At 41.6% G+C, this 26,348-nt stretch overlaps 1 protein-coding gene across 1 annotated transcript in view; it reads left to right on the plus strand.

The window, feature by feature from the left end:
• Positions 1–26,348, plus strand: part of LOC136879105 (dipeptidase 1-like) — a 475,836-nt gene that overhangs the window by 93,856 nt on the left and 355,632 nt on the right. Inside the window, exon 2 of the mRNA XM_068228978.1 lies at positions 25,112–25,291. Coding sequence (XP_068085079.1) covers positions 25,112–25,291 — 180 coding nt within the window. The remainder of the gene's footprint in view (positions 1–25,111; positions 25,292–26,348) is intronic.

Raw genomic sequence — 26,348 nt, forward strand, 5'->3', positions numbered from 1 at the left:
AGAAAAGGTAAATGTGACCCGGCAGGAAGAAACCGGTGTGCACTGAGTGTAGGGCACCGCAAGACGTGTCCATGTTCCGTGTTTCTTTGCTTCGCGACGTCGCCAGTGACAACATATGACATCAGTAAATTGTCTGATGCGCTGGTATGGACATCTTCTGTTTACCACTTGGATATGAAGGCTGGACGGGTCAGTAAGGACATGACAGTTATCAGCCTCCTCTCTGAGCACAACGTAGCAGTCCTACAGTAAATCTGGAGGGTTGATCCCTGTAACGACGCGGAACGCAGAATAAAATCGGACAATGCAGATCAGTGAACCCTGACAAGACAAACAGTGGAATTATACAATACGAGAGTGACGCCAAAATAAGGAATGAACTTAAATTGGTAGGAATCGCACAACAAGACACGTGTAGATCACGAGTTGTGACCGAGATAATTCGGACCAAATTCAAAATACTAAAGAAATGTGGCCGCAAAGGGAGATAAATGAAGTCCTCTAAGTACTTCACTGGCTTATTCACAAATAATAATAATAATAATAATAATAATAATAATAATAATAATAATAATAATAATTATTATTATTATTATTATTATTATATCGGAGGTACACCCACTCCGTTTGTTTAAAACTACCCCTTGTTATATGGCCCTCAGCAACATAAACTGTGAAACAACTAGTACAAGAAGTTTGAACATTTCTCAACAGATATCTCTACTATCAGCTTATGTGCGCCCTCTGGGGTGAGGATGAACTATTCATTCCCAAAGTAATTATTCGTGTTGTAATGTGTTCGTCACTCTCTTACTAATTTTACAAACATTTTAAACTGCATTTAAATAGAAAAATATGTAAATTAATATTCATTAAATAAAATACTCAATCGTTGGACTTTGTACTCACACTTAGATCTTACCTGCTTACTTACACATACGTTATTTGAAGGGCGCCAGTTAGAACTCAGTGCGGCAATAATAGAATTATATTCTTGAATATCTCTACGGTGTGCGGTAATAAGCTTACTTTTGACAACATACCATATAAGTTCTGGGAGAAGGAGATTGGCGTTCGGTTTCCCCATTAAATTTGAGGTTATCTAAATCTGTCATTGAAATAATACTATGAATTCATTTGATAGAACAAAATATATTCTTTAAATTGTATAAAAAATAGTAAGTCTTGCTGCGATAAGGTAGATGAGATTATGAAATTATGACATTGCAATTGAAAGAAACTAGGCATGAATTTGAATACTTCTTGACCGGACATTTAACAATTTTACACTAAATATATCCCTCACTGGTTCACTTGACTGTACCTTCAACACTTTGAATGTAATTACGACGTATTCCTTTGATTTGGTGTTTACTGTAGATGTGTCACGCCTAATTTTGGTGATTTATCCATGTGACTGCTTCTTATCCATACCATATGCCTTCTTGGTAAGTCTGTACGGTATGACCTCATTGCAAGTGTATCCTTCTATGACTCCATGGTAAGCCTTCCCGTCCGCATCTTCAACTAAGTGACCGACCAACCGTGGCCTCACTCTCTCAATGACCAATGACTAGGGCCTCTGCATCCCTATGACTTCTTCACTGTTCAGCTTCCGTTTAACTAATGACTCCCGTTGACTGAGACCAATCCACCTCATTCACTTTCCGACTAACTGTGGCCTCTGCTTCCAATTGAATAATGACTTCTTCACTGTTCAGCTTCCGTTTAACTAATGACTCTCGTTGACTGACTGAGGCCACTCCATCTCGTTCACTTTCTGACCAACTATGGCCACTGCTTCCAACTGAATAATGAGTTTTTCACTGTTCAGCTTCCGTTTAACTAATGACTGACGCTACAATATGCAGCCACCTTATATAGACGTTGATTGACGCACCTACGTAACCTCCAGAAATAACTATGATGTACTCCCACCTTGCCTCAAACTATTACATGCAATGGTGAAATTGCCTGGGGCGGCCTGAGTTACACAAAGGAACTGAGCCCATCGCTATACGCACGATGATGTAGCCATGACTTGGCAGTAACGCCAGCAGTATTGCACAATGTAGCAATGCCATATCCACATCTGATATACAGCAATTCCTACTGTACGTGTCTTGAGTGTTAATCTACACACACGTATATAACTACAATCACGCAAGCGACAAGCATTGCAGAATTGAATTCAATAATAATTTTAATTCAATAGCAGTAATCTCACAGATAAAATAATAATAATACGGACATAATAATAATAATAATAATAATAATAATAATAATAATAATAATAATAATAATAATAATATATCATCTCGTAACGGGATTTGAACCGTTACAGTGTTAAGGTTTGCTAAACTGAATTTTTAATAGTTTGTTTTTGGTTAAAGTTATCAACACTTCTATCTCTTCCCGCCAACTTCATATTTCCGCCAATAAGAAATTTTACATTTATTTAAGCAACCAATCAGAGTTTTTGATATTTATTTGATTGTCCAATGAAAATTGGGAATGTGTCAGGGTTTTGGTCCAAAGAAATCTGGTACCTTCATCTCCGCTATAAAAGTTGTGACCGTTCGGGCCATATTGTTCTTGTGATCGCTCGGGGCGAGAGGTTTAGAGTGTGTTAGTAGCGGAGGGCTGTCTCGTCCATCGCCAGGAAGTTCACCAGCTCAAGGTAATGGCAGACTCCGTTTAACCATGTAATCGTCTTTGAAAGCTAGCTCGAGGGGAAGGTTTTAAATTCCTTTAATGCAACTGAATGTAAATTCTCCAACTAGTCTAAAGAATTTAGGGAATAAAGAGTGGTACTCTATGATGTTTTAATCTACCTTTCTCTCGAGCTATCCCCCTGTTGGTAGAATAACACCCACGTTAAACTCTGCCTGTCGCAGGAGGCAACTAGAAGAGGCCCCAAGGGCTCTGAACTTTGGAGAATGGGTTGGCGACCACGAGGTACTTGGCTGAATCCTGTAATTGCTTCCACTTACTTGTGTTAGTCTCCTCTTATCCGACCTCTCTTGATCAACTCTTGTTCTTCTCCGACGCCTACGCTATTAGGTTTGCGAGTTAGGGAGTCCTTCATTTTCACGCCCTTCGTAGCCCTTGTCTTTCTTTGGCCGACATCTTCATTGTTCAAAGTGTCGGATCCCTTCCATATTTCTCCCCTCTGATCAGTGTTATATAGAGGATGGTTGCCTAGTTTTACGTACTCTTAAAACAACAATCACTAACACCTCCGCTCTCTCCACCTCCGTAGTATAAGCTTAGCCTCTCTAACTTCGTGCCATGAGCCCTCAAAGGGGTTGAATAATGTTCTGCTGAATTCCAAAGCTTCCTTTTGGGCCAGTAATTTTAACATTTAGTTTTTAAGTAAGGCCTCGTAGAGAGGGTACTTGTTACCCGTGTTAAAGTCAACTTCTATTTTTTCATTTTGTGTCTTGGTAAATCAGACTGTTGAGCGATCAAAACAGTGTCTGCTGTAGGTAGTTGTCTTAATAGGCGTCAAACTTGTCATTTTGGAGGATAGCCTGGTAGGAAGTAATTGTGTCGTCCTATTGGGAGCTCAGTCTGCTTGAGTATGTAATGAAGGGAGCAGCAGTTGGTAACTAGGGAGCTTCAAGCTCATGTTGTTAAGTTGTTACTGACTTTTTCTATTTTGTTCCTCAAGTTGACGAGCTCGACCTTGTACTTGATTAATTGTCAATGCTTAGCAAGGTGTCATGTTTTAAATTTGAAAAGTAACAAAAGATCAAACGAAGAAATATAATCACAAATGTTTATATTTTTAAATTAATCTTCCATCTCTTCCATATCCACCCACTGATGCCCTCATTCTCGTTGCACAGAATCCCCGGAACAATAATAAACATTGCTATGAAGACCAGTAGCAGGCCATAGATCACCACAGACCTCACCGACTGCCACTTGCTACTTGTTTAATGTAACACATCGACGGTTTTCAGCGACGCAAGGACAGGAAAGGGCTGAGATTGGGAAGGTAGCGGCTGTGGCCTTAATTATTTAGGTACAGCCTGGTGTGAAAATGGAAAACCACGCAAAACCATCTCCGGTACACAATCCTAACCACGCTGCCAACTCGCTCGGTCTGCCATCGAATGTGTTACGGATCTATACATATCATATTACGTGCTGCGCCGCTGTAAACAGCTGCTTGTACAAATAACATTTTCTTCTCACCACAATTACGAAAACATTGCGTACATTTCTTTAGAGCCACACTGTATGAAATTTATCTCTCAAAAGCTTTGTCCTTCCCATTTGGTACAACTCCAGTTCCTTAATAAGACTGTCTGTTTCCATTCTCGAGATTATAAGTCTAGTCTTGAGGTCGGAGACTACGCTTTTCCTTTAACGGTTAAACTTCTCTTATCTACTCTTACACAAGTTAGTAACTCTTGTATTCTTCATGAAATCTGGCGGACCCTTACAGCAATCCCCTCTTCCTTTTTCTCTCCTGTTGTTGTCATGTCTTGATTAGTGTCTTCTTCGAGGTCTCTGCCTCTTTCGATTCAATTCGTTACTGGGTTCAAATATAGCTTTCAACATCAGCCAATATATTTAGTACCCATTATTTATTTATTTATTTATTTATCTATGTATTTATTTATTTATTTATTTATTTATTGACCTCTCTTTCTTTGTTTCTTTCCTTCTTGTATTCCTTTCTTTCCTTCTTTACCGAGCTCGATAGCTGTAGTCGCTTAAGTGCGTCCAGTATTCGGGAGATAGTAGGTTCGAACCCAACTGTCGGCAGCCCTGAAGATGGTTTCCCATGGTTTCCCATTTTCACACCAGAAATGAAGAAAGAAAGAAACAAAGAAAGAAGGAAAGAAAGAAAGAAAGGAGGAAAGCTAGTTTCTTTACGTCGCACCGACACAGATAGGTCTTATGGCGACGATGGGACAGGGAAGGGCTAGGAGTGGGAAGGAAGCGGCCGTGGCCTTAATTAAGGTACAGCCTTCGTAACGAGCACTAACAAACTATACAAATTTGCAATAGCGTTGACTGTTGCTGATATTCCAATGTCATCTGTGATCAAAGTACTGGGTAGGGTTGGTTCTAAGTTCGACTTCAACGTGAAACGTCTTCTGTATGTCAACATCCACGCAAAACTGGAGACTGCCTGCCTCATACCCGGGGAACCCGGGTTCAATTCCCGACAGGATCAGGGATTTTTACATAGATCCGGGGATGATTCGAGATCCACTCAATCTTCGTGAATGCATTTGAGCAGCTATCTGATGGTGAGATGGCACCCCACTCTAGAATAACGGCCAACCACAGGTCACCTCGTTCCAGTGGTTGCTGGGTAGGAGCTGCTGTGCCTTGGTATGAGGTAGCTGGGAACGTTAGTTACACAGCAGCGCACTCAGGACCACCTGAGAACGTGCAATGAATTCAATTGAGTTGAATTTTGCTGTCGTCGCTAGGTAGCAGCGGAATCAGAATGTCAGGCAGTGTATACAGTATAGTAAGAGTTTAGAAGATCTGGTCGTTTATTGTAAGGTCTGTTACTATTAATATATACATAGTTTATAATGCTATTGCAAGTTAAGCCCCTGTGGACTCCATGTTAACTATCAATCTCAGATCGTGTTCACGTGCCGGTTTTGGCGTCCTGTCGGTATGTCCTTCGTTATTCTGGTACAGATCCCCGTTTTACAGGGCGGACTGATTGCACTTTAAAGCCCAGATAGCTACAGTGAACCGTCTAAATTCATCACAGTTACTGATTATCTCAAATTTGTCACCTTAGTTCTTATGAAATTGCAGATCTTCCTTGTCATCCTGTCATCAGTGATATAGAAGATGATCCCATAGAACAGCAATCTTTCCTTTTTAAGTGATCATGTCATTGGTTCTACCTTGATGTACCCGTGTGGGTGGGGGCGGTAGAATAACACCCACGGTATCCCCTGCCTGTCGTAAGAGGCGACTAATAGGGGCCCCCGGGGCTCTGAACTTTGGAGGGTGGGTTGGCAACCACGGGGCCCATAGCTGAGTCCTGGCATTGCTTCCACTTACGTGTGTCAGGCTTCTCACTTTCACGTATCTTATCCGTCCTCCTTTGGTCAACTCTTATTCTTTTCCGACCCCGACGGTTTTAGAGCACTCCAGGCCTAGGGAGTCTTCCATTTTCACGCCCTTCGTAGCCCTTGTCTTCCTTTATGGGATACCTTCATTTTTCTTAAGTGTCGGATCCCTTCCAATTTTTCTCTGTGTTTTGTGTTGTATAGAGGATGGTTGCCTAGTTGTACTTCCTCTTAAAACAGTAATCACCACTACATACGGTTTTATGGCCGCGATGAACTGGGAAGGGAGCAACTGTGCATCCACAGCATTTGCCTGGTGTGGAGATGGAAAACCATGGAAAAACATGTTTTCAGGATTGCCGACAGTGGAATTTGAACCTACTCTCTCTTGAATGCAAACTCACAATTACGTTACTCAAACAGTCTAGCCAACTCTCTCCATGATTCCTCATTAAAACTCAGGCGTACCATTCTGTCAACTCCTACATTGACTAAAATATCCTGCGTTTTCGTTTTTACCAGCTGGCCGACTTCCTCCTCCCTACTCAGAGTTAAACTCTCCTCGCGGATTTTACAGGCGATTTTCGACAGCTAATACGCTTGCTCTAGTTTCTAGATCTTGCATTGGTTGATTCCTGTTCAAGTCCAAACTCCTGTATTATTATCATGATCGTTATTATTATTGTTATTATTGTCCAGCTCCATGGCTAAATGGTTAGCGTGCTGACCGTTGGTCACAGGGGTCCCGGGTTCGATTCCCGGCAGGGTCGGAAATTTTAACCATAATTGTTTAATTTCGCTGACATCATCATTTCATCCTCATCACGACACTCAGGTCACCTACGGGAGACAAATCGAAAGATCTGCATCTGGTGAGCCGAACTTGTCCTCGGACACTCCCGACACTAAAAGCCATACGCTATTTCATTTCATTGTTATTACTGTATTATTATTATTATTATTATTATTATTATTATTATTATTATTCAGGTGGGGAATAAAATCATGTTGAAAAATAATTTTTTTGCTGGCCTTATTTCCGGAATTATACCTGCGAGTTGTGTAAGTCACCTTTTGAAGTAATGTCCTTAACTACTTTTTTCTTTCTTTTTTTGTTAGTTGCTTTACGTAGCGCCGACACAGATAGGTCTTATGGCGACGATGGGTCAGGGAAGGGCTGGGAGTGGGAAGGAAGCAGCTGTGGCCTTAATTAAGGTACAGCCCCAGCATTTGCCTGGTGTGAAAATGGGAAACCAAGGAAAACCATCTTCAGGGCTGCCGACAGTGGGGTTCGAACCTAGTATCTCCGGAATACTGGATACTGGCCGCACTTAAGCGACTGCAACTATCGAGCTCAGTACTTAATTAATTGTTATAACTCCACAACAGAATAACGAGTTAAATCACCACATGATAATGTTTGTTAGATTTAAGTTTCTCTGCACAGAGACGTAACGAGGTTCTGATAAATAGGCCGAATTCTTGACCAGGTCTTCTGTTAGGTATTATCTAGCTATTCATTTGGCCACGGGGGAGAAAAGATAAGCACAGGATAATTAGAGCAGGGAAATCTAGAAACAGGAACACATATCCACGATGTATGGGCTCTCCTGCTGCATACTGTGGGAAGATAACTTGCTACCTCATTCATTAACTGCATCTTTGTGTGAAATTCTATTCAACAGAAAATTAATTTCCTTCGCTGCTACTTTACCGCATTACGTACGAGCATCAGCCAAGAACGATAGTAGCTCCCACTAACTACATTCTTATGATTTCTGGAGTCGCCGAGGTACCGGAAATTTGTCCAAAATATGTTCTTTTACATGCCAGTAAATCTGTAAATCTGTAAGGCAGACCCATTTGAACACGTTGAAATACCAGCGGAGTGAGCCTAGATCGAATCTGCTAAGGTGAGTTCAGAAGGCCAGCAGTCTACTGCGTGAGCTACACAGCAAGGGATGGTACAGCTTTCAACGGTCTGTAACTGTCCACAATGACAGAAGTCAATGATTTCCACTTTGCTTTACGCCACAAGCGTGGCGAGTGTTAGTACGGCAGGACTCGCCTCGGGCTGGCAGGTTCGTGCCGTTAAATCTACCGACATGTACAGCGGGACATAACTGCGGCACCTCGCCGTCTCCAAAACCGTAGAAGAGGGAGACGTAAAATCAATTTCATTATTATTACTATTATTATTATTATTATTATTATTATTATTATTATTATTATTATTATTATTATTATTATTATTGTTACGGAGTTTTCCATGGAAGGCAGAGGTGAATGAAGGTGCGGGCTGGAATGGGTCAAACTACAAGTCCAAAAAGCGAATTAAAATTTCAAGAAAGGTTATATTTTCAAAAATGCCAAAACTTAACAAGATTTTACAAAGCTTTAGACTTCAACAAATAACAGCAAGTCAACCAACAACCAACAATAAGGTCCAAGACCAGGAAAGTTAAAATTTAGAGGTAATTAAACATATTTTCACTAGGTGAAATTACAATAAGGAAAAATCCAGGTACAAGTATGATTTTCCAAATGAAAGAACAAGTCCAATGTTCGTTACAAGTCCTGGGCTTCAAGCCCCACCTTACATCTTTGAGCTTCAAGCCCAATTTTGCCAAGGTACCTTTTTAACTAAGCAGCAGAAAACCCCATCATAAAAAGGAGCACTTGCTCCTAATTACAATGTTAAGCCTCCTAGAGGCACACAGAGATCAAATTTAGGAAAGAGCAGACGCGCTCTTAATAATTCAAGCCTATCAGAAGGCCATAAGCAGACTGTACACTTAACTGCCCTTAAGGCACACTTATAAATAAACAGGGGTAACTAGTACCCAACCTACAGGGCCTTCATAATGAAGTAAAAACAACAGGGTAAGTTACTGGCCCAAGTACAGAGAGGACTGGAGGCGTGAACTTGCACTCCTAAATACACATTTTAAAACCTAAGTGGCTCTCGGCCAATTACACAGGGGCTAATCCCAAGCTAGGCAGGTGACTCGTATGAGAAAACTTTAATACATTAAGGAAGAGAAGAAACGGTTATGAAAACGTAGTCACCTCAACTTCAAAATGAAGGGGAGCTCAAGAGGGTAAAGCACTCTCTATCCCCGAATTACTGTCCAAGTTATGTGAAGTTTTTACAAGGGTAGGAAAGGCTTACATATTTAAAGAGATGGGTTACATATTAAAGATTTCGAACCTTCCCCGAGAGTTAAACTGCTGAGCTAGCAAGAAATAAAGATGTTAAAAGGCCGTTACCTTGTTGAAGAACGTCTGCCTGAAGAACGAGGCGCTTCCCGCCCCCTGCTACATATTCACACACTGAGCAAGATGTTATAAGAGTGGCCCAGAGACAAGAAAATCAGCAGTTTTATAACCTCGTGGAAAATTCGAGACCTTTCAGGAATGAATAGACACACCCACTCAATTTTTATTGGTTGACTAAGAGTTACACATGGAAATTCGAAGATGAAAGCTATGATTGGAGGAAAATTAATTACAGAAATTACTGATTGGCTAAATTCAAAACAGGCGGAAGGAAAGGATTAATATTGCCAACCCACAAACCACAGAACAAAATTTAGTAAAGACAAAACTTATGAATACAACATTTCTCCAAGAAGGTTCATTCCTTTACACCAGAGTTCTTTATCATAGTTTTTGGTAGAGACATCTCTTAGAGAATGTCCACACTTCTTGATCAATAAAAAACAAAAGCAAATCAAAAACACACAGTGACATCTTCTGATAACCAGTAGAGTTAGTTCAGTTGTTAAAGTTCCGGGTTTCTCCAGTAGAGAAGTTTCAATTGGCGCAAGATTTGAACTTGCGTCGTAGAGGTGTACCGCCCGGTACAATTTTTATTATTATTATTATTATTATTATTATTATTATTATTATTATTATTATTATTATTATTATTATTATTATTATTATTATTATTATTATTATTATTATTATTATTATATAATTCGCTGGGGCCATCAAGGACCACGTTAAGTCTTGTTGCATTTGACACTGAACTTGGGCTTCTTTAGAGCCCAAATTTCCCTCATTCTTTGTGAGTGGGCCTGCTCACGCTCCTCTGTCCAAGGGGCACCATGTCTTCTCTTCGGTTGCTCGTCTCGGTTTAGCCCGTTAGTCAATATTTTCTTGCGGAAGAGATCTCTGTTAAGGGCGTCTTCAGCTGAGATATGTAGCATTTGCAGGTCTTCTTTGGTATTTCTAAACCAGGGAATTGTGGTTTTGGGTTTTGAATCAAAAAAGTGAAAGATTTCTTTAGTTAACTTTCTTCCGTCCATTCTTTTCAGATGACCGTAAAATCGTGCCCGTCTTTTTCTGATCGTGTCGGTAATTTTCTTTATTTTGCTGTAGACTTCCTTGTTGGATCTCTTTTGATGGATTCCATTTCTGTACTTTGATCACAAGATTCCTCTCACAATTTTGCGTTCTCTTTTCTCCGGTTCTTCAAGGAGTCCTTTGTTGGCAGTTAGAGACAGGGTTTCGGCTGCATATAGAACTGGCTTCAGAACTGTTTCATATTAACGTATCTTGGTGTTTTGGGAAAGGCATTTTTTGTTGTAGATTGTGCGGGATGTTTGGTAGGCTATTTCCAGTTTGCGCACTCGCTCCTGAAGTGCTTCTTTGTCCAGTCCATTTTTTATGATGATCTCACCCAGGTATTTGAATTTGTCTACTCGGGTGATGCCCCCGTATTTTGTATGGAGTTTTGGTGGAGCCTCTTTGATGTTAGTCATTACTTCTGTTTTCTCAAACGATATCTGCAAACCAGTTTGTTCGGCAATTTCCGTTAAAATTTCAACTTGAGCTCTAGCGGTTTCTATGTCGTTTGAGAGAACAGCAATATCGTCGGCAAATGCTAAGCAGTCTGTTGCGATCCCCTTGGATTTGGTTCCTATTCTCAATGGACTGTAGTTGGTTTCCTATAATCTCACCCGCCAGGTTCTGATGATCTTTTCAAGAACACAGTTGTAGAGTATCGGGGATAGCCCATCACCTTGTCGGACTCCTGTTTTAATGTCAAAGGAATGCGAGAGAAATCCGTGGAACTTCACCTTGGATTTTGTATCGGTCAGGGTGGCTCTAATTAATGCCAGCAGTTTCAAATCAACTCCAAATTCATTTAAGATGTTTAACAGGACTTCCTGGTCAATGGAGTCGTACGCTTTTTTGCAGTCCACAAAGACAGACATATACTGCTTGGACCTTAGTGTACAATATCTTCTGATCGTTTTGAGATTTTGGATCTGTTCAGCTGTTGAGTGACCTTTTCTGAACCCTCCTTGGTATTCACCTATTTGGTGTTCGACTTGTGCTTCGAAACACTCCAGGATGGCAAGAGATAGAATTTTGTAATTCACGGGTAGCAAAGATATTCCTCTGTAGTTGTTGATGTTCTTCATGCTGCCTTTTTTGTGTAATGGATGGATCAAAGCTATTTTCCAATTTTCGGGTATGGTCTCGTTGTTCCAAATTTCTTCTGTTTGCTTTTGCAAGATATCATGTTTCCATAGTTCTGCGAGTCTTCCCCCGGCGCTTTGTTATTTTTGAGACGGGCAATGTGGCGCTTGATTTCATCTCTGTCGGGTGCTCTGGAATCTGGGTACCTGAGTAAGGGTTCCTTGGTCTCAATGGCGCTTTGCGGTTTACAGCAATTAGGTAAGTAAATTCTTGAAGTAATCTGCCAGAATGCTGCAATTTTCTTCATTTGACGTCGCCAGTGTGCCGTCCTTTTGCTCAAAGCATATTATTATTAGGTTAGCCCGTTCGAGTCCCGTTGTTCGAAAATGTATGTCACCATCAGGATGTTGGTCGGCAGGGCAAGGGAGGTGGTGGTATACAATTTCTAATGGCGTGCAAAGAGCCTGGATTAAATTACCAATCTCTCCGCAGAGCTCATATGCATATGACGCTGTTGATAGTGATTCGTCCGTCCGATGGAGACGTTAAGCATTGAGCAGACCCCTTCGTGCTATTCGTCAGGAGTGCCGGCACCGGGTTTCACCCCCTCACTTTCTACTATCATACATTACGTCATTAATTTTATCTCATTAACTCCTCTGATGTCAGGAAGGGCATCAGGTCTTAAAACTCGCTACGAAGATTCATGTCCTTTCACACCCGACCTCACTGAGCAACGGGACAGGGTTGGTTATTTATTATTATTATTATTATTATTATTATTACTATTATTATTATTATTATTATTATTATTATTATTATTATTATTATTATTATTATTATTATTATTATTATTGTACCGGGCGGTACACCTCCACGCCGCTAATTTAAAATTTGCGCCAGTTGAAACTCCTCTGCTGGAGGAAGTCTGAACTTTATCTACGCTATTAATTCTCTACCTTCTCAGAAGATGTCACCACGTGGAAAATTTTGAGTTTTGAACTGTGTCATTTTTGATGTGTTTTTGTTTCGCTTGAAGTAAGAAGTGTGAACTTTCTCTTCTAGAGGACACTACTGAAGATCAACAATAGTGCACCCTAGTGCGGAGTCAAAGAACTATTTTGTTGGAGAAATTTTTATTTCAAATGTTTGTTCTTTGCTAAATTTCTTTCAGTCATTGGTTAAGTTGGCAATATTAACCCCTCCTTTCCCCTTGTTTTAAATCTAGCCTATCCCGAATTTCTTAAATTAATTTTCCACCAATTATGTGTTTCTTCTTTGTATTGTGTAGGGGGTTTATTGATGAACCAATAAAATCCTCGTGGGAGGGTGTTCTCATTCCCCTAACGCCTAGAACCTTCCGCGAGAGTATTTAAACTGCTGATTTTAGGGTCTCCGGGCCACTTCTGTTCCATCTTTCAGTGTATTAAGTACATAGCAGGAGGTGGGAAGCGCCTCTTTCCTCGGCAGCGGTCAACAACAAGGTAATGGCCGATTAATAACTTCTTTCTTTGCTAGCTCAGCAGTTTAACTCTCGGGGCGGGTTCGAAACGTTCCACCATGTAACCTTTTCCTAAATGTAACTACTCTTTTCATATGTTCTCTTTTAAAGCTACATACTGGGATAGAGAGTGCTAACCCTCTCGAGCTCCCACTCATATTGTTTTGAGGTGAACTTATTTTCCTCAACCTATTCTTCGTTAACGTAAAACAAATTGTTCTCTTCTTAAGTCACCTCTTTAGTATGGGATTAGCCCTTGTATTAACGGCCTAGTGCCAAGTAGGTCTTAATCAAAGTGTATTAGGAGTGCAAGTTCGCCTCCTCTCAAATTGTTATTTTAGAGGTCATTTAATTAACCTTATTTTCATTTAATAGACCTCAGTAGATTGGGTATTTTACCCCTGTGTTTACGTCCGTTGAGGACAGCTTGAAGGTGGAGTTTGGTGTGGCCTGGGAGAGGCTTAAATTTGAGAGCGAGTGGCTCTTTTGAAAATTGAGTGTTGTATGCCTCGTGGAGGCTTTTCAGTGTAAATTGGAGCAAGGGCTCCTAGGCATGAATGGGGTTTTCTGCCCCTCTGTTGAAACTTGTGTTTGGGGTAAAACTGAGCTGATTGCCCTAGCATTGTGAAGTCAGGGCGCGAAGCCCAAATCCTGTAAATATTGTAACTACCCTTTGGACTTGCTACCTTGTACCTGCCATGCTTGTTATTTCTTTGTTTTGAAAAGAAAATATAACCTTGTTAAATTTTAAATTAATTTTACTTTAGTAGCTTGAGACCTGTTCACCACCCCGCACCTTCTTTCACGCATAACTACCACAAAAACTCGGTAACAAGTGGTAGCAGAGCGTGGTTGAATGGGTCTCAATTTAGCCCCTTTTGACGGCTAAACATTGTTTGTTCCGAACCCTAACCATTTTCTCAGTTGCTGGAATTTTTGAGTTTTTCAAAATTGTTCTGTCATCATGCCCGGCCGTCGCGATGTTCTCCATCTTAACTATTTGCGCAAGGAGGAGTTGATTTACGAATTGACTATTAGAAATGTGCAATCTGGAGGCACGGTTGCAGTAGACACAAATAAGCTTAGAGAGTCCCTTGATTTGCCCATTTCCATCCCCACACTGGGAGAGAAAGAAGTTGACGACTCTCTTTCCACGATCGTCGAGAATATTACTGGGCTAGCATCTGTAGTTAGTTTTTTGATGAAAATGATCCTTCTCCTAATCAAATTAAGCGTGTGCAAGCCAGGCTATATCACTTTTCAAATAGAGTTAACGATCTGTTGTCTCTAAGACTGAATGACGTTCAGAGGAAGGAAGCTAGTACGCTCCTGGAAAATATTTCCGAATTATCTAGCAAGGTCACTCAATTGTTAACTGGGGAAGTTCCTCCCAAATCTGATCAACCCACCATAGTGAATGTAGGTAGTGAGGAAGAACCTCCTAAGGGAGAAGTAAATAGGAAAACCATCGCTGCCCAAACTATCTCTGCCCCATTGGACAACGAGTCTGAACGCCGTGCATCGTTGACTAACATCCGTTCTGAATTAACTACCTTGCCATTGAAACCTTTACCTACTATGTCACCCGGGTTTAGCAGTTTGCCTCATCCATTGGCAATGTTGCTCAGAGGTATCTCTGAGTTTTCGGTTAATACCACCAGTGAAGTAATTTCATTTTTAAGATTTCTTGTTGAATTTCAGGATCATGCCCTTGTGTTTTCTCTTTCTCCATGTCAAATTTTGCAAATCATCTATCCTTATGCAATTGGTATTCTTTCTGACAAAATAGTAAGAGCCATAGCCGAACAGTCATCTATTGAAGATTTTCATGCACACTTGCTTGCAAATTTTATTCCCGCCCGCGCGAGGTCTTCTCTGATTCAGAAGTACTATTATCGTGTACAGCGATTGGATGAGAACTTGGCTGATTTCATACAAGACATTAAGTTTTATACTAGGGTGTTTGCCCTTCATTTTCCTGAAGATCAGATTGTACAGGCTATTGTAGAAGGCATTTCACCATCTTATAGGTCATACTTGTGTTTCGCGGCGTGCCCGCAAACTTTCTCTGAACTTGAAGCGTTGGCCGTCTCAGCGGAAGGAGTTAGGTACGCCGATTCTTTGCGTGTGGCAAAAGAACCCCCTCCTTCGTTTAGTAATACTCGGCCTCCACCTCGCCGACCAGTCACACCCCGTAAATGTTATGCTTGTGGGTCGCCTGACCATCTGCGCAATAAGTGTCCACTGATCAAGTCTAGTAGGGCAAATAACGGAGCTGGTTCAGCACAAGGCTGTTCTAAATGTGGGGCTTTCTCACATATTGCCAAGAATTGCCCAAACTCGAATAGCACCCCCTCCTGCTCAACTTCTGGTGCAAATTCCACCTATGCCAATAATAAAAAGTGACTAGTGGCATCGGCTGAGTCGACTAATCCATCTTCCCGAGACTCAGCCCCTGGTAAACAGGTTGTAAATTCAGGGAACGTGCAATTTTCAAATTTATCTTTTGAAGGTCCCAAAGAGTGTCTTAGGATTGCGGCGGATTTCCCCGCACCTGTTCCTTTTCTTAAGATTGAGTTAAATAACGAGCCTATAACAGCTCTCTTAGATTCAGGCAGTGTTTGTTCGATTATTTCGGCTGAATGGTATTCTAAATTGAAATCTGTTTGTAAACTACCTGACTATGTCTCATCTCCTGTTCAATATGTTTCGGCTAATTCAACCCCATTAGAAATTCTAGGTTCCTTATTGGTCAAAATTCGTATTTTTAAATTCACATGGAAAGTTAAATTGTTTGTGGCCAAGCTCCTGTCTTGCCCCATTATATTGGGAGCGGACTTTATTTTTCACACTGGTCTTGTGCTCGATCTTCAGAGTAGGTCTTGCACTTTCAAATTTGCCTCTAATTGTAGCATCCCTCTATTAAAGTGTAATTCTGCATCATGTTCTTCTATTTCGCCTACCCAGGATGAGATGTTGTTAGACCTTAGACATCTACCTGAGGAGCAGGCTGATAGTATTCGTAAGCTGTGTCAGTCGTTTCCAGAGGTGTTTTCTGATACTCTTGGTGTTACTGACCTGATCGAATACAAAATTGAGGTCACGGATTCGATTCCTGTCCGTTTTCCACCGTATAGGCTATCTCCACCTAAAATGAAGGCTCTGAAAGAAATTATCGATCAGATGTTGAAGGATGGTATTATTAGGCCCTCTAAGTCGGCGTATTCTTCGCCTATTTTTCTAGTTCCGAAACCCCAAGGAGGCTTCAGGCCTGTCATTGATTATAGGGCTCTCAATCGGAAGGTGGTGTTGCAATCTGTGCCCCTTCCTGACCTTCACTCTTGTTTTTCATGGTTTCGTAAGGCCAAGTTCTTTACTATCTTGGACTTGAATCAGGCCTATAATCAAATTCCCCTTGCCGAAGAGTCTAAACATCTTACAGCGTTTGCCACGGACTGGAACTTATACGAATACAACCGCGTGCCTTTCGGGCTCCCCACGGGAGCAGCTGTACTCACTAGGCTACTAGATAGGGTCTTCTCCGACATCAAATTTGAGTACTTATATCACTACTTGGATGATGTCGTCGTATTTTCAGAGACTTTTGAAGAGCATCTAGATCATCTGCGAGAAGTTCTCGATCGCCTTCGTAAGGCTGGGTTAACTGTTAAGTTGTCCAAGGTTGCCTTTGCTAAGCCCTCTATGTCTTTCCTAGGGCATATTGTGTCACCTGATGGCGTAGCCGTCGATCATTCTAGAACACAGGCCATCCGTGATTTTAAACCTCCCAAGGACATCAAAGGCATCGCCAGGTTCATTGGTATGGTGATTTTCTTCAGGAAGTTTATTCCTAACTTCGCTAATAGAGCGGCGCCCTTAAACCTTCTTCGTAGGAAAGGCATCAAATTTGAGTGGGGACCTTCTCAACAAGCCGCTTTCGAAGACCTTAAATTAGCTCTTTGTAATGCCCCTGTACTTGCTATGCCTGATTTCTCGAAGAAATTCATCGTCCAAACCGACGCGTCGTCGTCAGCAGTAGCGGCAGTCCTTCTTCAAGAGACTGAACTAGGGAGGCGACCTATCGCCTATGCATCCAGGACTTTGTCGGCTCAAGAAGCCAAGTATTCCATCTATGAGCTCGAAGGTTTGGCAGTCTTATTCGCCTTAGAGAAGTTCCGTCTCTATCTGGAACATGTTAAATTCGACCTGGAGACAGATAATCAAGCCTTAAGCTGGGTCTTAGGTAGGCCGCGTCGTACTGGTCGTATAGCCCGCTGGGCCATCCGTATTTCTGCCTTCCAGTTTGATGTTAGACATATCAGAGGTACCGAAAATATTGTCGCTGATGGACTCAGCCGTATGTTTTCAAACGACGTTGAGAACCATGAACCGGTCGACAGTTCATCACCTCCCGAGTCAACACCATCTGATGTTAATGCCATCTTAACGGATGCCCCCATGCTCTTTAGGGATATCGAGAAATACCAACATGAAGATCCGACGCTGGCTCCGATAATGGAAACCCTTTCTTCTGGGGAACATCTTGTCCCTTATGTTCTGAGGAATGGTGTTTTATGTTGCCCTTCGAGGCATGACAAGATGATGAAGGTTGTCGTTCCAGCTGTTCTTGTGCCTATGATCTTCAAGTACTATCATGAGACCCCATTAGGGGGGGCATCTTGGAATCTTTAAAACCCGTGAAAAGATTCGTGAAATGTTCATCTGGAAAGGTATGGACGGTGAAATCCGTGAACTAGTAAAGGCTTGTAAATCCTGTTTGATTTGTAAACCAACCATGTCCACCAAGGTAGGCCTTTTGTCTTCCCATCAAGCGTCGCGCCCCATGGAACGCCTGTACATTGATTATGTCGGACCCTTCCCCCAGTCAAAGGGTAATGCTAACAAGTTCATCTTTGTATGCGTAGATGGTTTTACCAGATTCTCTTGGTTATTTCCGACTAAGCTGGCTACCGCTCAGTCCACCATTACTTGCCTAAATTCTATTTTTGCTTCTTTTGGTCCGTGCCAATATATTGTGTCCGATAATGCTAAGGCGTTTACATCAAATCTTTTTCGTAAATTCTGTTTTGACTTATCCATCTCTCATGTAACTACTTCTGCTTATTACCCTCAACCATCTCTGGCTGAACGGGTTAATCGTAATCTCAGGTCCGCACTTATTGCCTATCATCATGAAGATCATTCCAGGTGGGACACGTCCCTGCATTGGTTAGCTTTTGCTTTGAATTCGGCGGTTCATGAATCACATAAATTCACTCCAGCTTCTTTGATGTTCAAGTTTGTTCCCAACACGCCGCTCTCTAACCTCTGGTCTCTGAGTGACATTCTACCCGAGACAATATATCCGGATAATATTAAAGATCTTTGGAAGAAGGCTAAAGCCAATCTTAAGGTATCTCATGAAAAGGTTAGGGAAAGGTATGATCGTGGACGGAGACCCACCACTTTGAAGGTAGGTGACCAGGTGATGGTCAAGAACTTTGTTCCCGCGGGCAAGCTTGCCCCTAGATTTCAGGGGTCATGCATTATTCTCGATTTCCTTACGCCGGTTACGTTGTTATTAAGCAATCCAGCCACCGAGAGGATATTTAGGGTTCACCTGTCACAGGTGAAACCGGTGTAATTTCTGTGTTAACTTGCTTCATATTATTGTGAAAGGGGATATGAAGGTTATATTTTTTTTTGAGTTTTCAATTTCTAGGCATTCTGCCCCTTCCATAATGTTTTGTTTTATATGTAAGCATTTGTGTGAAACCTCCCCCGATTTGTTAAACTGCCATCCTGTCCTTGCCTCGGCCATTACCACGCTCCCGTCTCCTGCTCCTATACACACGGTGGCTTGATTATATTAAATGCCATGGACATCTGCACGCCGCTGACCCCTCAACCTCTTCACCAAGCCTGTCCCCTCAAAAAGATGATGGTCCAACACAATTCTGCCGCCTAGCTTTAATGTTTCAGTGCCCCCGCAGCCGCGCGGCGCCGTGCAGCAACTGGGGCAGAGGACGGGCCCCCTCTTCTCCAGCGAGTACGTCAGGTGCACGGCGAGCCGGAGCTCTCCTCCCGGCCAGGGCTGATGCGCGGCGCACGACCTGCTACTTGCCCGCAGCCTGTATATGTTCACCGCGGGCGCGGCGTGTTTCAACACCTCTGCTCCCCTCATAGTGCGGGCGAGCGGTATCTCAGGGTACTTGAGGGGTCCGAGCGGCCTCCCTTTGGACGCAAGCTGCAACGGCCGGTCTGGCCATTCAACTTAATCAACATCAACTACATGGACAGTTACGATAAGCAATGACTACACTTGGGAATTCAACAGCAATATTTGGTGGCAATTGCAAAATTTTTCTTCACCTCTAAGTATTAAAAGTTTATCTTCAGAAATTCAACTTCTGCAAATATAAAGACTTTACTTCACCTGCAACAACAAAATTTTGAAACTGAATCAAACCAAATTAAGAAAATCTTATAAATGCTTCTGCAATCAATCTTCATATCCACAGCATAACTTGGACCTTGTTTCAAACAGATTTCATGTGTCACCCCTGGAGGTACTTTTAGGGGGGGAGGTCTGTACCGGGCGGTACACCTCCACGCCGCTAATTTAAAATTTGCGCCAGTTGAAACTCCTCTGCTGGGGGAAGTCTGAACTTTATCTACGCTATTAATTCTCTACCTTCTCAGAAGATGTCACCACGTGGAAAATTTTGAGTTTTGAACTGTGTCATTTTTGATGTGTTTTTGTTTCGCTTGAAGTAAGAAGTGTGAACTTTCTCTTCTAGAGGACACTACTGAAGATCAACAATAGTGCACCCTAGTGCGGAGTCAAAGAACTATTTTGTTGGAGAAATTTTTATTTCAAATGTTTGTTCTTTGCTAAATTTCTTTCAGTCATTGGTTAAGTTGGCAATATTAACCCCTCCTTTCCCCTTGTTTTAAATCTAGCCTATCCTGAATTTCTTAAATTAATTTTCCACCAATTATGTGTTTCTTCTTAGTATTGTGTAGGGGGTTTATTGATGAACCAATAAAATCCTCGTGGGAGGGTGTTCTCATTCCCCTAACGCCTAGAACCTTCCGCGAGAGTATTTAAACTGCTGATTTTAGGGTCTCCGGGCCACTTCTGTTCCATCTTTCAGTGTATTAAGTACATAGCAGGAGGCGGGAAGCGCCTCTTTCCTCGGCAGCGGTCAACAACAAGGTAATGGCCGATTAATAACTTCTTTCTTTGCTAGCTCAGCAGTTTAACTCTCGGGGCGGGTTCGAAACGTTCCACCATGTAACCTTTTCCTAAATGTAACTACTCTTTTCATATGTTCCCTTTTAAAGCTACATACTGGGATAGAGAGTGCTAACCCTCTCGAGCTCCCACTCATATTGTTTTGAGGTGAACTTATTTTTCTCAACCTATTCTTCGTTAACGTAAAACAAATTGTTCTCTTCTTAAGTCACCTCTTTAGTATGGGATTAGCCCTTGTATTAACGGCCTAGTGCCAAGTAGGTCTTAATCAAAGTGTATTAGGAGTGCAAGTTCGCCTCCTCTCAAATTGTTATTTTAGAGGTCATTTAATTAACCTTATTTTCATTTAATAGACCTCAGTAGATTGGGTATTTTACCCCTGTGTTTACGTCCGTTGAGGACAGCTTGAAGGTGGAGTTTGGTGTGGCCTGGGAGAGGCTTAAATTTGAGAGCGAGTGGCTCTTTTGAAAATTGAGTGTTGTATGCCTCGTGGAGGCTTTTCAGTGTAAATTGGAGCAAGGGCTCCTAGGCATGAATGGGGTTTTCTGCCCCTCTGTTGAAACTTGTGTTTGGGGTAAAACTGAGCTGATTGCCCTAGCATTGTGAAGTCAGGGCGCGAAGCCCAAATCCTGTAAATATTGTAACTACCCTTTGGACTTGCTACCTTGTACCTGCCATGCTTGTTATTTCTTTGTTTTGAAAAGAAAATATAACCTTGTTAAATTTTAAATTAATTTTACTTTAGTAGCTTGAGACCTGTTCACCACCCCGCACCTTCTTTCACGCATAACTACCACAAAAACTCGGTAACAATTATTATTATTATTATTATTATTATTATTATTATTGTTATTATCATTACATTATCGTTGATTTGTAGGCAACGTAATTATTATAATTAAAATTATAACATGTTAATTGATCTGATCTGACTGCTAAACTGTTTATAACTGTTTATAATAAATTTTGTGTTCTTAGTGTCTATTTTTGCGTTATAAAAATCATTTTCTTTCAGACGTGTATTGTGTCATTTTCAATTTTATACTTTATACGCACCTAAAATGTAATTAAAGTAAACAGGGAGGCAAGCTAGGTAGATAATTTTCTACAATAACGAGAAATTCCTGTCACGCAGAGTAATTTAGAGGACACCAGACGGATCCCATCGCTTGAAGCCATTCCCTAATTGATGAGACGTCTGGCAAAGAGCGACTGTCATCCAGAGAAGGTAAGGATCGAGTGCAGATATGACGCACCTTAGCCACTTCAGAAGTTTAATTTGAGGAAATAATTACTTTTGATGGAGAGTGAGTTTGAGACACGTCAGTAAAACCTTAGCGAAGGTTGCTGGTGGATTTCTTGTACACAAAACGGAATGACTTTTATCACAAATGTCTGTATTTTCATACGTACAAACTAGTACAGCTTATTACTACAAAACATAGTATCGGAGTAGCACAAATAAAATAAACTATATAAAGCAGCTTCATTTTAAAACTTGTAACGTGGGACACTGACCCTGGAGTGAGGTAGGCTTCTACCGCTTGTTAGGTTATGTATTGGTTCGTGAAACTCACTGTGCATTACCATAGGAAAATACAGGTGGTAGAAATGAATATGTATCTCCCTTGGCAGTGAGAATGTGTCTTCTGAAGAACTGGAGTTGTCTTCGCCTGGCGCTTTACAAAGTCGTCTCACATGATATGAAGAGAGACAGAGCCAGTCGGTTGTCATGATTACCATTCTGTCTGTGTGTTTAATCCATGAAGTACTTTGTGTATAAGACATCAGAGTTTCCACTAAAAGGATATCATCAAAATGTTTTGTAGAAGCATTCACTGTTTAGAAGAAGGGCCCCTTCTCCAAACTGCCAATATTCGTATGTTATTCCGATTATGGGTTAAAACAATGTTTTCTCCTTGTAGTGTGTGGGGCGTCATGACGCTCGGTCCCCCTCACTTCGAGACGCTCTCAATAAACACTCGACATTCGAAATTAATTACAAGCTTTCTTTTCTCTCGGGTGTATATTATATCATTTAGAACGATATATATACAGTACTTTCAATACAGAACCTTTCTGCTCAGCTGAAATAATATCACAAAGCGAGTTTTTCAGGCGCCAAGACAAAGTTACCTATTTTATTTTTCTTGGCCACATACGTTTAGAATCCGCTGAAAAGGATCATATGTATTGCCTCTAAATTTAAAGACATGAAAAGTCTAAAATTAAAAGAAAGGAGCCACTTTTCCCTTCGCGAAAATCAAATGATCATAATTATGTCTCTCGGTCATGGCCATCCAGCAGCGGCTGCTAATATCAGATGACCACCAAGCATAGGACATAGCCCGCACAGTTGCTAGGTAACATTGTCTAACCTTCCATCCATACCTTACATCACTGCCTGCACGGTTGCTAGGTAACATTGTCTAACCTTCCATCCATACCTTACATCACTGCCTGCACGGTTGCTAGGTAACATTGTGTGACCATCCATCCATACCTTACATCACAGCCTGCACGGTTGCTAGGTAACATTGTGTGACCATCCATCCATATCTTACATCACAGCCTGCATGGTTGATAGGTAACATTGTCTAACCTTCCATCCATACCTTACATCACTGCCTGCATGGTTGCTACGTAACATTGTGTGACCATCCATCCATACCTTACATCACTGCCTGCACGGTTGCTAGGTAACATAGTCTAACCATCCATCCGTACCTTACATCACAGCCTGCACGGTTGCTATGTAACATTGTCCAACCATCCATCCATACCTTACATCACAGCCTGCACGGTTGGTAGGTAACATTGTCTAGCCATCCATCCATACCTTAAATCACAGCCTGCACGGTTGCTAGGCAACACTGTCTGACTATCCATCCATACCTTACATCACAGTCTGCACGGTTGGTAGGTAACATTGTCTAGCCATCCATCCATACCTTACATCACTGCCTGCACGGTTGGCAGGTAACATTGTCTAGCCATCCATCCATACCTTACATCACAGCCTGCACGGTTGGTAGGTAACATTGTTTAGCCATCCATCCATACCTTACATCACAGCCTGCACGGTTGGCAGGTAACATTGTCTGACCATCCATCCATACCTTACATCACAGCCTGCACGGTTGCTATGTAACATTGTCCAACCATCCATCCATACCTTACATCACAGCCTGCACGGTTGGTAGGTAACATTGTCTAGCCATCCATCCATACCTTAAATCACAGCCTGCACGGTTGCTAGGCAACACTGTCTGACTATCCATCCATACCTTACATCACAGTCTGCACGGTTGCTAGATGACATTGTCTAACCATCCATCCATACCTTACATCACTGCCTGCACGGTTGCTAGGTAACATTGTCTAACCATCCGTCCATACCTTACATCACTGCCTGCACGGTTGCTAGGTAACATTGTATGACCATCTATCCATACCTTACATCACTGCCTACACGGTTGCTAGGTAACATTGTCTAACCATCCGTCCATACCTTACATCACTGCCTGCACGGTTGCTAGGTAACATTGTGTGACCATCCACCCATACCTTACATCACAGCCTGTACAGTTGCTAGGGTTACACTTCCTTCATGGTAACTTCCATTACGCAAATTTTCGGATGACACCTAGCCATAGCTTAAATATGTCTTGTGGCTGGGGTCATGCAAATGCCCTTCATTTTTCGAAAGATTGAACTATTTCCATTATTTTTCTCTGATTTATACCAATAAATGTGGTTAGATTTCGGAGCCCTTGACTTAGGTACAAACTCCTAATTTGCTTGGTGTGAAAATGAGGAATCACGAAAAGCAAGCGTAGTGTGGCCTACGTTGAAGAAATAATTCATTTTGAAATACAGTTCTTTTTCCAACTTACTACACACGTGACAATTTTAGAGATTTAGGATTCGCTGAAAGATTTACCCCTTTAATTTTTATTGAAACACTCGCACAGCCTTGGAAAGGAGTAAGGTGTAAGGACGAAATTAATTTACTTGTGAAATTATTTTTAAAGAGAATCATAACTGCGAAATATATATAAATTTAATATATATACTCGGTTCATAATTTACCGTCTCTTTTCACTAAAGCATTAAACGCCTGGTGTAGCAACACTATTTGACACTTGATGTGAAGAGCCTCTGCACGGAAATTTGAGGCGGCTTCCTATGTACTCCATTATTTTAAACAAAGGCTCCGAAGAGGTTGGCTCCACTGTCGATATATAGTGCTGCCTACTGACGAACTAGAACAGACGTCATTGAATTGAAGTATGGAATTAGTGCTGAAATCCACTTTTGAAGACTCAAGACTCAACTGCTCACCGGACCAATGACAATGCAAGATACCCGGATACAATGCATTCACAATTGCTTCTTGTGAAAAATGTGAAGTGTTTCTTTGCTGTAACACGATGATACAACGCTGTCAGAGTGGGAGAAAGTAGGCTTAATCGTGGATTGATCTACAGCAATAAATGGAAGAAAATCAGAAAGGGAAATTGTCATGGATATATTGAACATACTAAAATACAGATTATAAAACGGTGTACTACATTCTCTTTGTTTGCTAAAGTAACGATATAGAACTAAAAATATGTTATAAAATAAAATATTGCATGCTATAAAACATCCAGCGAATCCGAAAGTAGTGTTTAAATGTTATAATGAAATATCACGCATTCGAGGGTTAAAATGAATTAAATAATCACCTTCTGAAATTGTAAACCCGAAATGTAGAGTTCTTGTATTATTTTTCATCGTTATTGATCATTATTTCATGGACCTACTTTAATTGAGTCACGAACTGTTGAACAACTCGCTTTCTGTTTGTGTTTGCAGTGTCCCGATGGGTGGCAGCTGTGTCGAGGGTCGACTTCAAGTGGCGCTCCTGGTGTTGACTTTGCTCACCAGAGAGACGGGGCGTCTTACGGCTGGCTTCCGAGTGGAAAGTGTAACGTCTGTAAGAGAACGCCTAGAGCTCGCGAGGCAGATCCTGGCTGAGGTGCCGTTAATAGATGGGTAAGTTAGTCATGTCCTTCCTTTGAAATAATCTCATCTAACTTATACTAAAATTATAAAGAGACAACGTTTGTGTGTTGAAGTCATTTTTTAAGATGGTTATAGACTATACAGATTGCAAATGAATTCACATTAGAGTCTATCTGGTTATTAATACCTGGCAGTCGAACATTCACCACTGCCGTAATCTGCGCAAGCTCCATCGACTCTTCATGTGACGTAAGTACACCGCTCCGCTAATTGACGCAGCCGCATGGCATACGGACAGGCCTAGTGCAGGTTTTCCGAACTACCTCCTAGGCGAAAATATGGCCTTACCTATGATGTACTCGAATATAAAAGACGCCATATGGACCTCGTCCCGAAGCCAGAGGAACTGACCAATTAAGGGAATTGAAGCTGGGACTCCCTTGACCAAAAGGCCAGGTCGCTAATCATTCAGCCATGGAGCTGGACTGCCTACTGGCCATGGGTACGTATTGCAGGGCTCAAGTATATTTGCACGACCGTTGGTCGGTAATGTCTTTGAGGTTGAGCCAGACGTACTCCTAAAGCCTGTGGTAATGTGATGGGGAGGGCCCACGTAAAAGTAAACGGTGGTTGGTACGCGTGGATGCTGACGGGGTGGAAGGAGTACCTTTGGTTGTAGGGCTGTTTTGTCTTATGTTATGTAAAAAAAACAAAAAAAAAAAACAAGGCATCCCTGGTATATGTCTTTAAATGACTGTACAGTTAAAGGTGTGCCGGAAAACTACCTCTGTCCACAATCTGTATCCATTTATAAGGTGAAAAGTTGTATGTTGCCTGAGGGCAACAGTATGCAGTAAAGGGTTAATACCTGGCAGTCGAACATTTACCACTGCCGTAATCTGCGCAAGCTCCATCGACTCTTCATGTGACGTAAGTACACCGCTCCGCTAATTGACGCAGCCGCATGGCATACGGACAGGCCTAGTGCAGGTTTTCCGAACTACCTCCTAGGCGAAAATATGGCCTTACCTATGATGTGCTCGAATATAAAAGACGCCATATGGACTTCGTCCCGAAGCCAGAGAAA

The sequence above is a fragment of the Anabrus simplex genome, chromosome 8, assembly GCF_040414725.1.
Source record: "Anabrus simplex isolate iqAnaSimp1 chromosome 8, ASM4041472v1, whole genome shotgun sequence".
Classification (NCBI taxonomy): Eukaryota; Metazoa; Arthropoda; class Insecta; order Orthoptera; family Tettigoniidae; genus Anabrus; species Anabrus simplex.